The sequence below is a fragment of the Electrona antarctica genome, assembly GCF_951216825.1.
Source record: "Electrona antarctica genome assembly, chromosome: 5".
Taxonomy (NCBI): domain Eukaryota; kingdom Metazoa; phylum Chordata; class Actinopteri; order Myctophiformes; family Myctophidae; genus Electrona; species Electrona antarctica.
Window position 1 is genome coordinate 20,725,716 of NC_136810.1, and position 16,943 is coordinate 20,742,658.

Genomic DNA, 16,943 nt, shown 5'->3' on the forward strand with positions numbered 1-16,943 from the left:
CCACGCGCTGCACAAGGTGCCCTTTTTTCACTTGAGCACCTGCCCCTCTAAATGTCTGTGCACGCCACTGAAATTATCCCAAGTTCATGAAATCTGTTAAGTCTAGAAACTAACATACTGTATATTTTCCAATACACACAATTACCCATAAAATAAATAAAAAATAATCAATAAACACTAGGGTAGGCCTAAAAACTTTCTATGCCATGTCTATAACGCATTTCATTATAACCATGCTGGGATAATGCATTTTAATGTGCTTAAAGCACTGTATTAGGAAGTCATATACTGTAAATTATATAGGATATAATGGATTGTCATCTGCTCAAAACAAAAGTATTGTAGCGGGGGAACACTACTAAAGAAGGTGTGACACCACCGCCTTTTTTGAGGGGCACTAGCCCCTCCTATATTCCTATATCTTTGTCTGTTTTGTGTCTTTGTGTGAATTTTTTAGATGATTTGATTGTTGAGCAAAGTCAATTGTGATTGGCTGGAATGACAGAAACATGAGGACGCCCAATTGTGATTGGCCGGAATGTGATGATGTATGATGATAAGAGCGCCCCCTCACTCGAGTGTGATGTTTTTCTTCTTTCTTTAGAAAAATGACTACATCCCACATAAAGGTGTTTTTTTCCATAACGCCATACCTGCCCTCTAGGATCTTGCATATTGTCGTGTCACAGGCAGGCTGGGTGGTAGTGGAGGGTGAGGGGGTGGTGGTGTTGGTGGGGGGCTGGGGGGTCACACAGGGCGTGCCCGGGACCAGCCACTTGCCAGCAGTAGAGGAGCAGCTGTCCACGTGTCCGTTGGGCCCGCGGCAGTCGTTGGACTGGTGGTTGTCACAGGTACCTGGTGGTGGGACAAGGAAGTGGTCGAAACATTTACAAACCACAGCTGGTTTATATGCAGTGTTGGAACTAACGCCCTTACATTAACCCATTTAGACCTGAGCTCGATTCTACAAAATGTCTTCTAAATCATGACATGAAAAACCTAGGTTTCTATCTCAGTGCTTCTCAAACATTTTCATGTCAAGGATCATCACAAATAAATTAAATTGGCTGCCGACCCCCATCTGAAAATAGGTTGTCCCAGAAGCAAAGATTTGAGCTAAAAATGTTTGCGCCACATTTTCACGATTTTAAAAAAATAGCAGACCTGCTATTTTTCAATAGCTAAAGTATAACATAAATAATACTATATAAACACCAAAAGGGGTTCCCGTCTAGAATGGGTTAAGTGACTTTACATAAAGAAACTACTTTTTGCTGTAACTTTTAACGTAACTCTTTACATTTTCCCATTCAATGGGTGAGTTAGTAGTTACCCACTTAATGTGATCCAAAACAAACGTCTCCTCTTCCTGCCAGTGCGGAGTCTGTCATGTAAACTGACAGACTCAGTTTCACTCAGGCAACAAATTGCAACGTTTCGACCTACTAGGTCGATCGAAACATTGCAATGTGTTGCCTCTAAATAAAGTAAGTCTCGGAGCTCTAGAAACTAGTGTGCAGATGTTCTTTCTCTTCCCAAATGGATTAATTGCCAGTCTTAAAACTCACCGCACTGGCCCTCGGTCCTGCCACTGAATAGGGTGTAAGGCAGGTCGATGCTGAAGGAGTTGGCTTTGTACACCACCGAGACGTTCAGCGCTGGGATCTCTAGGGTGACTGCCATGTCCGTGCTGGTCAGCCGCAGGGCAGAGTTGCTGTATGCCGGGTAGATGCGCTTACCATCAACGTACACCTGGAGGACCAATAGGTACACAATGATGATTAGGGGGTTTCTCAATCCTTTTAGGCTTTTAGGCTTAAGCCTAAAAATAACACATGACATGAAAAAAGATCTGTCTACTACATCAAAAGTAGTAGACAGATAAACTATAGTTTAAAACTCGAACATTGGTCGAACATTGGCCAAATTGTCAAGAAAATAGCTGATCTGATTTTCACAATATTTATCTGTGGAACCAATTAAGTCACACTAAAATGACTAAATGTAATGCCTCAAACTAATACAATACCAAGTGCTTGTCAGGGTGGGGGGGGCGTCCCCAGTTCAAATATGATTATTTTGGGGGGTCCACTGCAGAACCACTGCATTAGAGCAGGGGTTCCCAAACTTTTAACCCAAGACCCAAAATAGAAGTTTGATGTCTCCCTGGGACCCATACTAGTGAAAGTTAGCTGATCTACAACTCGTTGTAAGCGTGTATAGTGTATTTTATTTTAGTTCTATTATCCAGCCCATCTCTACGTTTCCAACTCAAAGGATTGCTCACCGCAAAGCTGATCTGGCCAGAGCTCTGGATCTGAGTGAGGACGATGGAGTAGGAGGAGTAGTAAATGGACAGAGCCTGCGTATAGAAGTTGCTGCCTGGTGGGCCGTTGGAGTAGTGGTTGTTCAGGATGATGCTCAAGTTGTATTTAGGAATGATCTCTTTCACCAGGTAGTACGAACACTCGTCCGTGAATTGGTAAGTGGTTCCATCGAACGTCACAAAGTGGGAACCACTCCAGCCACTGCACACACCTGTAGAAAGATGAGATCCATTGAATTAACACTGTACTACTACAATTACAATTTAGGCTCCCATCTGCGCGGCACAGCCGCTTGGAAACATGCACGCCACTCTGAGCTGCTGCCAAAAAATGGTCGTAATATCCGCTACGCTCAAATATGACATATGTCAATTGCTTAATAAATCGCCCCCAATGTCTTATAATAATGTGGCTCTGTTGGAATCGAGCCGCCGCTAATGTGCCTCTGTTTGTATTACCGCTGGCCTGAATCGATCAATGGCAAAAACCCATGTCACTTTGTTTCTATTTTAATTTCAATTTATAATGAAAAACACTGCCTATTGTTGACTTTCATACTGCCACCAACACCGGTGCCCGACACCAACGCATGCAGCAAAGTGAAAATGAGGCTTAACCCATTTAGACCTGAGGACGATTCTACAAATACCTTCTAAATCCTGACAGTTTTCTGAAAAACCTATGTTTCTATGTCAGTGGTGCTCAAACCTTTTCATGTCAAGGACCCCCACAAAATATATGTAATTGGCCGCCGACCCCCGTCTGAAAATATGTTGTTCCAGGCAAAGCAAAGATTTGAGTTTAAAACGTTCGCTCACAACCGATTGCACGGCACTCGGTGCCCTGCTATGAGCTTGTAGATCTGCTATTTTTCAATAGCTAAAGTATAACACAATCATTAAAACACCAAAAGGGGTTCCCGTCCTGAATGGCTTAAAGTTGTGATGATGACTTACATTCACACTGGTATTGGAAGCAGCATCCACTGGCATCATAGACCTTGAGCGGCTTGCGGAGGTTGGCGCAGGCGGGTGGCTGAGCCGTGGGACACACCTGAGGCGTGGTGGTGATGTGACCGTCCACACAGGTGGCTGTGGTGCAGTTGTCAACCTTCCAAGACTCTCCGTTCTGCAACAGCATTGATGAACAGTTACTGTTAAAGGTCTAGTTGTCAACCCCTTTAAATCAGGGGTCTGCAACATTTTCAAAAGAAAGAAAGAAAGAAAGAAAGAAAGGTTCCTATCATACTTATACACGCATGCCAGGGAGAAGAGATGAGTTTTAAGTAAAGATTTAAAGGCCTCTAACGAGCAGAACAATCAGATAGGACTTTTCTGTTTGGATGTATGGACTGTCGGTTACATGTGTTTGGTCCGACGATTCATTGATCCGATACCTCCAACCCTTAACCTAACCATAACCGCAAGCACGGGAGCAGGCGCTAGTCCGAGGTGCGGACCCATGTCGAACCAATGCTCCGTCGGACCATAGTATGCCTCCCTGGACTGTCGAGGCAAGTAGTTTTTTGCCACTCAGTAGGCATTCCCGCATACCCTCTATACAAATATATATTTAGTTTGTTTTTATAACTTGATACATTGTTTTTTTAATTGTCCCTGTCAAATAAAGAAAATCGAATATTATTTGTTAAAAATATATCCCATATTCAAGGATATTAGCAAATTTGAATATTAATTTACCAGCCTTATGCCTGGCGCTATTTGTTCAAATCTGTTTAATATTAAAGCAATACCGGAAAATAATGGAGGGAAGCAAAGGAAAATTAAAAGCTATTAAACCTCAATATGCGTACAGCTTGTGAGAAAGTATTGTGCAGTGTTGAATAAGCATCATACCTTTCTGGGAGGGTTGACATTGGTGCAGTCTCTAGAAGGGGTAGTGGTAGGGACAGCTGTGGTGGTTGATACATTAGGCGTGGTCGCTGGGGGGGTGGTGGTGGTGGTGAGAGGGGCAGGGGTTGTGGGACATGCATGACCCTCTTTCTTGATTGTACAAGAGGCTTCACAGTAAGCGGTGTAGCAATACCCCTGAGCATCACTCACATTATACACCAAGTTCCCTGTTGAGAAAGATGAAAATATCAACAATAAAACTAAGGTTTTCAGCTGAAGCAAATTATTTATAAATGCATTCTATATTTATAGTATAACTAATTTGATAAACATTGTTTCACAAACATGAATAGACAGTGAATTAATTACAAATTAATTAATCAAATAATTCACCAATTCCTTAAAAAAGGTGATTTATTTTTTTGCTTTAAGAGAATGTGACAAACCTGGGTGAAAGGTATTTCCGTTGTAAATGCAGACACATGGAGTGGGTGAGGGAACTGGAGTGCTGGGAATGGTAGGTTGTGACGTTGTAGTGTTTAGAATCTGTGGACCAGGTGTGGGGTTTGATGTACTAACAACTGGGCCTGTCACCGGCCCCTCTATGGTTGTTGGTTTCAATGTGGTGGTTTCAGTAGTGGTTGACGTTCCTTTAGTAGAAAAGACTGTCGTGGATGTGTGACCAGATGTTAATCCAGTTGTTGTCATGATTGTTGGTGCTGTGCCGGGTTGGGTCTTGGTAAGTGGACGAATAGAAGTCCAGCCAATGGGAGTTGTTTTAGGCAACACTGTGGTCGAAGCTGTTGTAGGTCCAGTGGTCGACACCTTCAGTGGCTTGGTTGTTGATTCCTTTGTGGTTGTTTCAACAGGTTTTGTTGTTGTTTCCTTTGTTGTTGGTGTAACTGGTACAATAGTAGTCGATGTTTCAACAGTGGGTTTGGAAGAAATTGTAGTTTCTGGGATAGTTGTGGTCTCTGGAACAGAGGTGGTGGTTTCACGAACAACTGTGGTAGAAGCGGTTGTTTCCTTTGTTGTCGATGTTGTTGGTACACTAGTTGTCGTGATTACAACAATTGGTTTTGAAGTAAGAATAACAACAGTTGTCTCTGGGACACTTGCTGTAACTACAGGTACAGAAGTTGTTGTTTCACGAATAACTGTGGTAGAAGCTGTGGTTGGACCAGTAGTTACTACTTTCGGTGGCTTTGTCGTTGATACAGACTGAGATGTTGTTTCCTTTGTGGTTGTTTCAACAGGTGTTGTTCCCTTTGTTGTTGTTGTTACTGGTACAATTGTAGTCGAGGTTTCAACAGTGGGCTTGGAAGTAATTGTTGTTTCTGGGCTAGTTGTGGTCTCAGGAACAGAGGTGGTGGATTCACGAATAACTGTGGTAGAAGCTGTGGTTGTTACTACTTTCGGTGGCTTTGTCGTTGATACAGACTGAGATGTTGTTTCCTTTGTGGTAGTTTCAACAGGCGTTGTTTCCTTTGTTGTTGTTGTTACCGGTACAATTGTAGTCGAGGTTTCAACAGTGGGCTTGGAAGTAATTGCTGTTTCTGGGCTAGTTGTGGTCTCGGGAACAGAGGTGGTGGTTTCACGAATAACTGTGGTAGAAGCTGTGGTTGGACCAGTAGTTACTACTTTCGGTGGCTTTGTTGTTGATATAGACTGAGATGTTGTTTCCTTTGTGGTTGTTTCAACAGGTGTTGTTTCCTCTGTTGTTGTTGTTACTGGTACAATTGTAGTCGAGGTTTCAACAGTGGGCTTGGAAGTAATTGATGTTTCTGGGCTAGTTGTGGTCTCGGGAACAGAGGTCGTGGTTTCACGAATAACTGTGGTAGAAGCTGTGGTTGGACCAGTTGTTACTACTTTCGGTGGCTTTGTCGTTGATACAGACTGAGATGTTGTTTCCTTTGTGGTTGTTTCAACAGGCGTTGTTTCCATTGTTGTTGTTGTAACTGGTACAATAGTAGTCGATGTTTCAACAGTGGGTTTGGAAGAAATTGTAGTTTCTGGGATAGTTGTGGTCTCGGGAACAGAGGTCGTGGTTTCACGAATAACTGTGGTAGAAGCTGTGGTTGGACCAGTTGTTACTACTGTCGGTGGCTTTGTTGTTGATACAGACTGAGATGTTGTTTCCTTTGTGGTTGTTTCAACAGGCGTTGTTTCCTTTGTTGTTGTTGTTACTGGTACAATTGTAGTCGAGGTTTCAACAGTGGGCTTGGAAGTAATTGATGTTTCTGGGCTAGTTGTGGTCTCGGGAACAGAGGTCGTGGTTTCACGAATAACTGTAGTAGAAGCTGTCGTTGGACCAGTTGTTACTACTTTCGGTGGCTTTGTCGTTGATACAGACTGAGATGTTGTTTCCTTTGTGGTTGTTTCAACAGGCGTTGTTTCCTTTGTTGTTGTTGTAACTGGTACAATAGTAGTCGATGTTTCAACAGTGGGTTTGGAAGAAATTGTAGTTTCTGGGATAGTTGTGGTCTCTGGAACAGAGGTGGTGGTTTCACGAACAACTGTGGTAGAAGCGGTTGTTTCCTTTGTTGTCGATGTTGTTGGTACACTAGTTGTCGTGATTACAACAATTGGTTTTGAAGTAAGAATAACAACAGTTGTCTCTGGGACAGTTGCTGTAACTACAGGTACAGAAGTTGTTGTTTCATGAATAACCGTGGTAGAAGCTGTGGTTGGACCAGTTGTTACTACTTTTGGTGGCTTTAATGTTGATACAGTCTGAGATGTTGTTTCCTTTGTGGTCGTTTCAACAGGCGTTGTTTCCTTTGTAGTTGTTGTCACTGGTACAATTGTAGTCGAGGTTTCAACAATGGGCTTGGAAGTAATTGTTGTTTCTGGGCTAGTTGTGGTCTCAGGGACAGAGGTGGTGGTTTCACGAATAACTGTGGTAGAAGCTGTGGTTGGACCAGTTGTTACTACTTTCGGTGGCTTTGTCGTTGATACAGACTGAGATGTTGTTTCCTTTGTGGTTGTTTCAACAGGCGTTGTTTCCTTTGTTGTTGTTGTTACCGGTACAATTGTAGTCGAGGTTTCAACAGTGGGCATGGAAGTAATTGCTGTTTCTGGGCTAGTTGTGGTCTCGGGAACAGAGGTCGTGGTTTCACGAATAACTGTGGTAGAAGCTGTGGTTGGACCAGTAGTTACTACTTTCGGTGGCTTTGTCGTTGATACAGACTGAGATGTTGTTTCCTTTGTGGTAGTTTCAACAGGCGTTGTTTCCTTTGTTGTTGTTGTTACCGGTACAATTGTAGTCGAGGTTTCAACAGTGGGCTTGGAAGTAATTGCTGTTTCTGGGCTAGTTGTGGTCTCGGGAACGGAGGTCGTGGTTTCACGAATAACTGTGGTAGAAGATGTGGTTGGACCAGTAGTTACTACTTTCGGTGGCTTTGTTGTTGATACAGACTGAGATGTTGTTTCCTTTGTGGTTGTTTCAACAGGTGTTGTTCCCTTTGTTGTTGTTGTTACTGGTACAATTGTAGTCAAGGTTTCAACAGTCGGCTTGGAAGTAATTGTTGTTTCTGGGCTAGTTGTGGTCTCAGGAACAGAGGTGGTGGTTTCACGAATAACTGTGGTAGAAGCTGTGGTTGGACCAGTTGTTACTACTTTCGGTGGCTTTGTCGTTGATACAGACTGAGATGTTGTTTCCTTTGTGGTAGTTTCAACAGGCGTTGTTTCCTTTGTTGTTGTTGTTACCGGTACAATTGTAGTCGAGGTTTCAACAGTGGGCTTGGAAGTAATTGTTGTTTCTGGGCTAGTTGTGGTCTCAGGAACAGAGGTGGTGGTTTCACGAATAACTGTGGTAGAAGCTGTGGTTGGACCAGTAGTTACTACTTTCGGTGGCTTTGTTGTTGATATAGACTGAGATGTTGTTTCCTTTGTGGTTGTTTCAACAGGTGTTGTTTCCTCTGTTGTTGTTGTTACTGGTACAATTGTAGTCGAGGTTTCAACAGTGGGCTTGGAAGTAATTGATGTTTCTGGGCTAGTTGTGGTCTCGGGAACAGAGGTCGTGGTTTCACGAATAACTGTGGTAGAAGCTGTGGTTGGACCAGTTGTTACTACTTTCGGTGGCTTTGTCGTTGATACAGACTGAGATGTTGTTTCCTTTGTGGTTGTTTCAACAGGCGTTGTTTCCATTGTTGTTGTTGTAACTGGTACAATAGTAGTCGATGTTTCAACAGTGGGTTTGGAAGAAATTGTAGTTTCTGGGATAGTTGTGGTCTCGGGAACAGAGGTCGTGGTTTCACGAATAACTGTGGTAGAAGCTGTGGTTGGACCAGTTGTTACTACTGTCGGTGGCTTTGTTGTTGATACAGACTGAGATGTTGTTTCCTTTGTGGTTGTTTCAACAGGCGTTGTTTCCTTTGTTGTTGTTGTTACTGGTACAATTGTAGTCGAGGTTTCAACAGTGGGCTTGGAAGTAATTGATGTTTCTGGGCTAGTTGTGGTCTCGGGAACAGAGGTCGTGGTTTCACGAATAACTGTAGTAGAAGCTGTCGTTGGACCAGTTGTTACTACTTTCGGTGGCTTTGTCGTTGATACAGACTGAGATGTTGTTTCCTTTGTGGTTGTTTCAACAGGCGTTGTTTCCTTTGTTGTTGTTGTAACTGGTACAATAGTAGTCGATGTTTCAACAGTGGGTTTGGAAGAAATTGTAGTTTCTGGGATAGTTGTGGTCTCTGGAACAGAGGTGGTGGTTTCACGAACAACTGTGGTAGAAGCGTTTGTTTCCTTTGTTGTCGATGTTGTTGGTACACTAGTTGTCGTGATTACAACAATTGGTTTTGAAGTAAGAATAACAACAGTTGTCTCTGGGACAGTTGCTGTAACTACAGGTACAGAAGTTGTTGTTTCATGAATAACTGTGGTAGAAGCTGTGGTTGGACCAGTTGTTACTACTTTCGGTGGCTTTGTCGTTGATACAGACTGAGATGTTGTTTCCTTTGTGGTTGTTTCAACAGGCGTTGTTTCCTTTGTTGTTGTTGTTACCGGTACAATTGTAGTCGAGGTTTCAACAGTGGGCATGGAAGTAATTGCTGTTTCTGGGCTAGTTGTGGTCTCGGGAACGGAGGTCGTGGTTTCACGAATAACTGTGGTAGAAGATGTGGTTGGACCAGTAGTTACTACTTTTGGTGGCTTTGTTGTTGATACAGACTGAGATGTTGTTTCCTTTGTGGTTGTTTCAACAGGTGTTGTTTCCTCTGTTGTTGTTGTAATTGGTACAATAGTAGTCAATGTTTCAACAGTGGGTTTGGAAGAAATTGTAGTTTCTGGGATAGTTGTGGTCTCGGGAACAGAGGTTGTGGTTTCACGAATAACTGTGGTAGAAGCTGTGGTTGGACCAGTTGTTACTACTTTCGGTGGCTTTGTTGTTGATACAGACTGAGATGTTGTTTCCTTTGTGGTTGTTTCAACAGGTGTTGTTTCCTCTGTTGTTGTTGTTACTGGTACAATTGTAGTCGAGGTTTCAACAGTGGGCTTGGAAGTAATTGATGTTTCTGGGCTAGTTGTGGTCTCGGGAACAGAGGTCGTGGTTTCACGAATAACTGTGGTAGAAGCTGTCGTTGGACCAGTTGTTACTACTTTCGGTGGCTTTGTCGTTGATACAGACTGAGATGTTGTTTCCTTTGTGGTTGTTTCAACAGGCGTTGTTTCCTTTGTTGTTGTTGTAACTGGTACAATAGTAGTCGATGTTTCAACAGTGGGTTTGGAAGAAATTGTAGTTTCTGGGATTGTTGTGGTCTCTGGAACAGAGGTGGTGGTTTCACGAACAACTGTGGTAGAAGCGGTTGTTTCCTTTGTTGTCGATGTTGTTGGTACACTAGTTGTCGTGATTACAACAATTGGTTTTGAAGTAAGAATAACAACAGTTGTCTCTGGGACAGTTGCTGTAACTACAGGTACAGAAGTTGTTGTTTCATGAATAACCGTGGTAGAAGCTGTGGTTGGACCAGTTGTTACTACTTTTGGTGGCTTTGTTGTTGATACAGTCTGAGATGTTGTTTCCTTTGTGGTCGTTTCAACAGGCGTTGTTTCCTTTGTAGTTGTTGTCACTGGTACAATTGTAGTCGAGGTTTCAACAATGGGCTTGGAAGTAATTGTTGTTTCTGGGCTAGTTGTGGTCTCAGGGACAGAGGTGGTGGTTTCACGAATAACTGTGGTAGAAGCTGTGGTTGGACCAGTTGTTACTACTTTCGGTGGCTTTGTCGTTGATACAGACTGAGATGTTGTTTCCTTTGTGGTTGTTTCAACAGGCGTTGTTTCCTTTGTTGTTGTTGTAACTGGTACAATAGTAGTCGATGTTTCAACAGTGGGTTTGGAAGAAATTGTAGTTTCTGGGATAGTTGTGGTCTCTGGAACAGAGGTGGTGGTTTCACGAACAACTGTGGTAGAAGCGGTTGTTTCCTTTGTTGTCGATGTTGTTGGTACACTAGTTGTCGTGATTACAACAATTGGTTTTGAAGTAAGAATAACAACAGTTGTCTCTGGGACAGTTGCTGTAACTACAGGTACAGAAGTTGTTGTTTCATGAATAACTGTGGTAGAAGCTGTGGTTGGACCAGTTGTTACTACTTTTGGTGGCTTTGTTGATACAGTCTGAGATGTTGTTTCCTTTGTGGTCGTTTCAACAGGCGTTGTTTCCTTTGTAGTTGTTGTCACTGGTACAATTGTAGTCGAGGTTTCAACAATGGGCTTGGAAGTAATTGTTGTTTCTGGGCTAGTTGTGGTCTCAGGGACAGAGGTGGTGGTTTCACGAATAACTGTGGTGGAAGCTGTGGTTGGACCAGTTGTTACTACTTTCGGTGGCTTTGTCGTTGATACAGACTGAGATGTTGTTTCCTTTGTGGTTGTTTCAACAGGCGTTGTTTCCTTTGTTGTTGTTGTTACCGGTACAATTGTAGTCGAGGTTTCAACAGTGGGCATGGAAGTAATTGCTGTTTCTGGGCTAGTTGTGGTCTCGGGAACGGAGGTCGTGGTTTCACGAATAACTGTGGTAGAAGATGTGGTTGGACCAGTAGTTACTACTTTTGGTGGCTTTGTTGTTGATACAGACTGAGATGTTGTTTCCTTTGTGGTTGTTTCAACAGGTGTTGTTTCCTCTGTTGTTGTTGTAACTGGTACAATAGTAGTCGATGTTTCAACAGTGGGTTTGGAAGAAATTGTAGTTTCTGGGATAGTTGTGGTCTCGGGAACAGAGGTCGTGGTTTCACGAATAACTGTGGTAGAAGCTGTGGTTGGACCAGTTGTTACTACTTTCGGTGGCTTTGTTGTTGATACAGACTGAGATGTTGTTTCCTTTGTGGTTGTTTCAACAGGTGTTGTTTCCTCTGTTGTTGTTGTTACTGGTACAATTGTAGTCGAGGTTTCAACAGTGGGCTTGGAAGTAATTGATGTTTCTGGGCTAGTTGTGGTCTCGGGAACAGAGGTCGTGGTTTCACGAATAACTGTGGTAGAAGCTGTGGTTGGACCAGTTGTTACTACTTTCGGTGGCTTTGTCGTTGATACAGACTGAGATGTTGTTTCCTTTGTGGTTGTTTCAACAGGCGTTGTTTCCATTGTTGTTGTTGTAACTGGTACAATAGTAGTCGATGTTTCAACAGTGGGTTTGGAAGAAATTGTAGTTTCTGGGATAGTTGTGGTCTCGGGAACAGAGGTCGTGGTTTCACGAATAACTGTGGTAGAAGCTGTGGTTGGACCAGTTGTTACTACTTTCGGTGGCTTTGTTGTTGATACAGACTGAGATGTTGTTTCCTTTGTGGTTGTTTCAACAGGTGTTGTTTCCTTTGTTGTTGTTGTTACTGGTACAATTGTAGTCGAGGTTTCAACAGTGGGCTTGGAAGTAATTGATGTTTCTGGGCTAGTTGTGGTCTCGGGAACAGAGGTCGTGGTTTCACGAATAACTGTGGTAGAAGCTGTCGTTGGACCAGTTGTTACTACTTTCGGTGGCTTTGTCGTTGATACAGACTGAGATGTTGTTTCCTTTGTGGTTGTTTCAACAGGCGTTGTTTCCTTTGTTGTTGTTGTAACTGGTACAATAGTAGTCGATGTTTCAACAGTGGGTTTGGAAGAAATTGTAGTTTCTGGGATTGTTGTGGTCTCTGGAACAGAGGTGGTGGTTTCACGAACAACTGTGGTAGAAGCGGTTGTTTCCTTTGTTGTCGATGTTGTTGGTACACTAGTTGTCGTGATTACAACAATTGGTTTTGAAGTAAGAATAACAACAGTTGTCTCTGGGACAGTTGCTGTAACTACAGGTACAGAAGTTGTTGTTTCATGAATAACCGTGGTAGAAGCTGTGGTTGGACCAGTTGTTACTACTTTCGGTGGCTTTGTCGTTGATACAGACTGAGATGTTGTTTCCTTTGTGGTTGTTTCAACAGGCGTTGTTTCCTTTGTTGTTGTTGTTACCGGTACAATTGTAGTCGAGGTTTCAACAGTGGGCATGGAAGTAATTGCTGTTTCTGGGCTAGTTGTGGTCTCGGGAACAGAGGTCGTGGTTTCACGAATAACTGTGGTAGAAGCTGTGGTTGGACCAGTAGTTACTACTTTCGGTGGCTTTGTCGTTGATACAGACTGAGATGTTGTTTCCTTTGTGGTAGTTTCAACAGGCGTTGTTTCCTTTGTTGTTGTTGTTACCGGTACAATTGTAGTCGAGGTTTCAACAGTGGGCTTGGAAGTAATTGCTGTTTCTGGGCTAGTTGTGGTCTCGGGAACGGAGGTCGTGGTTTCACGATTAACCGTGGTAGAAGCTGTGGTTGGACCAGTAGTTACTACTTTCGGTGGCTTTGTTGTTGATACAGACTGAGATGTTGTTTCCTTTGTCGTTGTTTCAACAGGTGTTGTTCCCTTTGTTGTTGTTGTTACTGGTACAATTGTAGTCGAGGTTTCAACAGTCGGCTTGGAAGTAATTGTTGTTTCTGGGCTAGTTGTGGTCTCAGGAACAGAGGTGGTGGTTTCACGAATAACTGTGGTAGAAGCTGTGGTTGGACCAGTTGTTACTACTTTCGGTGGCTTTGTCGTTGATACAGACTGAGATGTTGTTTCCTTTGTGGTAGTTTCAACAGGCGTTGTTTCCTTTGTTGTTGTTGTTACCGGTACAATTGTAGTCGAGGTTTCAACAGTGGGCTTGGAAGTAATTGTTGTTTCTGGGCTAGTTGTGGTCTCAGGAACAGAGGTGGTGGTTTCACGAATAACTGTGGTAGAAGCTGTGGTTGGACCAGTAGTTACTACTTTCGGTGGCTTTGTTGTTGATATAGACTGAGATGTTGTTTCCTTTGTGGTTGTTTCAACAGGTGTTGTTTCCTCTGTTGTTGTTGTTACTGGTACAATTGTAGTCGAGGTTTCAACAGTGGGCTTGGAAGTAATTGATGTTTCTGGGCTAGTTGTGGTCTCGGGAACAGAGGTCGTGGTTTCACGAATAACTGTGGTAGAAGCTGTGGTTGGACCAGTTGTTACTACTTTCGGTGGCTTTGTCGTTGATACAGACTGAGATGTTGTTTCCTTTGTGGTTGTTTCAACAGGCGTTGTTTCCATTGTTGTTGTTGTAACTGGTACAATAGTAGTCGATGTTTCAACAGTGGGTTTGGAAGAAATTGTAGTTTCTGGGATAGTTGTGGTCTCGGGAACAGAGGTCGTGGTTTCACGAATAACTGTGGTAGAAGCTGTGGTTGGACCAGTTGTTACTACTGTCGGTGGCTTTGTTGTTGATACAGACTGAGATGTTGTTTCCTTTGTGGTTGTTTCAACAGGCGTTGTTTCCTTTGTTGTTGTTGTTACTGGTACAATTGTAGTCGAGGTTTCAACAGTGGGCTTGGAAGTAATTGATGTTTCTGGGCTAGTTGTGGTCTCGGGAACAGAGGTCGTGGTTTCACGAATAACTGTAGTAGAAGCTGTCGTTGGACCAGTTGTTACTACTTTCGGTGGCTTTGTCGTTGATACAGACTGAGATGTTGTTTCCTTTGTGGTTGTTTCAACAGGCGTTGTTTCCTTTGTTGTTGTTGTAACTGGTACAATAGTAGTCGATGTTTCAACAGTGGGTTTGGAAGAAATTGTAGTTTCTGGGATAGTTGTGGTCTCGGGAACAGAGGTCGTGGTTTCACGAATAACTGTGGTAGAAGCTGTGGTTGGACCAGTTGTTACTACTTTCGGTGGCTTTGTCGTTGATACAGACTGAGATGTTGTTTCCTTTGTGGTTGTTTCAACAGGCGTTGTTTCCATTGTTGTTGTTGTAACTGGTACAATAGTAGTCGATGTTTCAACAGTGGGTTTGGAAGAAATTGTAGTTTCTGGGATAGTTGTGGTCTCTGGAACAGAGGTGGTGGTTTCACGAACAACTGTGGTAGAAGCGGTTGTTTCCTTTGTTGTCGATGTTGTTGGTACACTAGTTGTCGTGATTACAACAATTGGTTTTGAAGTAAGAATAACAACAGTTGTCTCTGGGACAGTTGCTGTAACTACAGGTACAGAAGTTCTTGTTTCATGAATAACTGTGGTAGAAGCTGTGGTTGGACCAGTTGTTACTACTTTTGGTGGCTTTGTTGATACAGTCTGAGATGTTGTTTCCTTTGTGGTCGTTTCAACAGGCGTTGTTTCCTTTGTAGTTGTTGTCACTGGTACAATTGTAGTCGAGGTTTCAACAATGGGCTTGGAAGTAATTGTTGTTTCTGGGCTAGTTGTGGTCTCAGGGACAGAGGTGGTGGTTTCACGAATAACTGTGGTAGAAGCTGTGGTTGGACCAGTTGTTACTACTTTCGGTGGCTTTGTCGTTGATACAGACTGAGATGTTGTTTCCTTTGTGGTTGTTTCAACAGGCGTTGTTTCCTTTGTTGTTGTTGTTACCGGTACAATTGTAGTCGAGGTTTCAACAGTGGGCATGGAAGTAATTGCTGTTTCTGGGCTAGTTGTGGTCTCGGGAACGGAGGTCGTGGTTTCACGAATAACTGTGGTAGAAGATGTGGTTGGACCAGTAGTTACTACTTTTGGTGGCTTTGTTGTTGATACAGACTGAGATGTTGTTTCCTTTGTGGTTGTTTCAACAGGTGTTGTTTCCTCTGTTGTTGTTGTAACTGGTACAATAGTAGTCGATGTTTCAACAGTGGGTTTGGAAGAAATTGTAGTTTCTGGGATAGTTGTGGTCTCGGGAACAGAGGTCGTGGTTTCACGAATAACTGTGGTAGAAGCTGTGGTTGGACCAGTTGTTACTACTTTCGGTGGCTTTGTTGTTGATACAGACTGAGATGTTGTTTCCTTTGTGGTTGTTTCAACAGGTGTTGTTTCCTCTGTTGTTGTTGTTACTGGTACAATTGTAGTCGAGGTTTCAACAGTGGGCTTGGAAGTAATTGATGTTTCTGGGCTAGTTGTGGTCTCGGGAACAGAGGTCGTGGTTTCACGAATAACTGTGGTAGAAGCTGTGGTTGGACCAGTTGTTACTACTTTCGGTGGCTTTGTCGTTGATACAGACTGAGATGTTGTTTCCTTTGTGGTTGTTTCAACAGGCGTTGTTTCCATTGTTGTTGTTGTAACTGGTACAATAGTAGTCGATGTTTCAACAGTGGGTTTGGAAGAAATTGTAGTTTCTGGGATAGTTGTGGTCTCGGGAACAGAGGTCGTGGTTTCACGAATAACTGTGGTAGAAGCTGTGGTTGGACCAGTTGTTACTACTTTCGGTGGCTTTGTTGTTGATACAGACTGAGATGTTGTTTCCTTTGTGGTTGTTTCAACAGGTGTTGTTTCCTTTGTTGTTGTTGTTACTGGTACAATTGTAGTCGAGGTTTCAACAGTGGGCTTGGAAGTAATTGATGTTTCTGGGCTAGTTGTGGTCTCGGGAACAGAGGTCGTGGTTTCACGAATAACTGTGGTAGAAGCTGTCGTTGGACCAGTTGTTACTACTTTCGGTGGCTTTGTCGTTGATACAGACTGAGATGTTGTTTCCTTTGTGGTTGTTTCAACAGGCGTTGTTTCCTTTGTTGTTGTTGTAACTGGTACAATAGTAGTCGATGTTTCAACAGTGGGTTTGGAAGAAATTGTAGTTTCTGGGATTGTTGTGGTCTCTGGAACAGAGGTGGTGGTTTCACGAACAACTGTGGTAGAAGCGGTTGTTTCCTTTGTTGTCGATGTTGTTGGTACACTAGTTGTCGTGATTACAACAATTGGTTTTGAAGTAACAACAACAACAGTTGTCTCTGGGACAGTTGCTGTAACAACAGGTACAGAAGTTGTTGTTTCATGAATAACCGTGGTAGAAGCTGTGGTTGGACCAGTTGTTACTACTTTCGGTGGCTTTGTAGTTGATACAGACTGAGATGTTGTTTCCTTTGTGGTCGTTTCAACAGGCGTTGTTTCCTTTGTAGTTGTTGTTACTGGTACAATTGTAGTTGAGGTTTCAACAGTGGGCATGGAAGTAATTTCTGTTGCTGGGCTAGTTGTGGTCTCGGGAACAGAGGTCGTGGTTTCACGAATAACTGTGGTAGAAGCTGTGGTTGGACCAGTTGTTACTACTTTCGGTGGCTTTGTTGTTGATACAGACTGAGATGTTGTTTCCTTTGTTGTTGTTTCAACAGGCGTTGTTTCCTTTGTTGTTGTTGTAACTGGTACAATTGTAGTCAAGGTTTCAACAGTGGGTTTGGAAGTCATTAATGTTTCTGGGCTAGTTGTGGTCTCGGGAACAGAGGTCGTGGTTTCACGAATAACTGTGGTAGAAGCGGTTGTTTCCTTTGTTGTCGATGTTGTTGGTACACTAGTTGTCGTGATT

General features: G+C 43.1%; 1 protein-coding gene across 1 annotated transcript in view; it reads right to left on the reverse strand.

Annotated features, from left to right (window-relative positions):
- LOC306922902 (mucin-2-like) overlaps window positions 1-16,943 on the reverse strand; it is a 138,175-nt gene that overhangs the window by 13,714 nt on the left and 107,518 nt on the right. The window contains exons 30-34 of the mRNA XM_079500792.1: window positions 4,184-4,407; window positions 3,284-3,455; window positions 2,288-2,538; window positions 1,569-1,752; window positions 654-855 (exon numbers count right to left, since the gene is read on the reverse strand). Coding sequence (XP_079356918.1) covers window positions 654-855; window positions 1,569-1,752; window positions 2,288-2,538; window positions 3,284-3,455; window positions 4,184-4,407 — 1,033 coding nt within the window. The remainder of the gene's footprint in view (window positions 1-653; window positions 856-1,568; window positions 1,753-2,287; window positions 2,539-3,283; window positions 3,456-4,183; window positions 4,408-16,943) is intronic.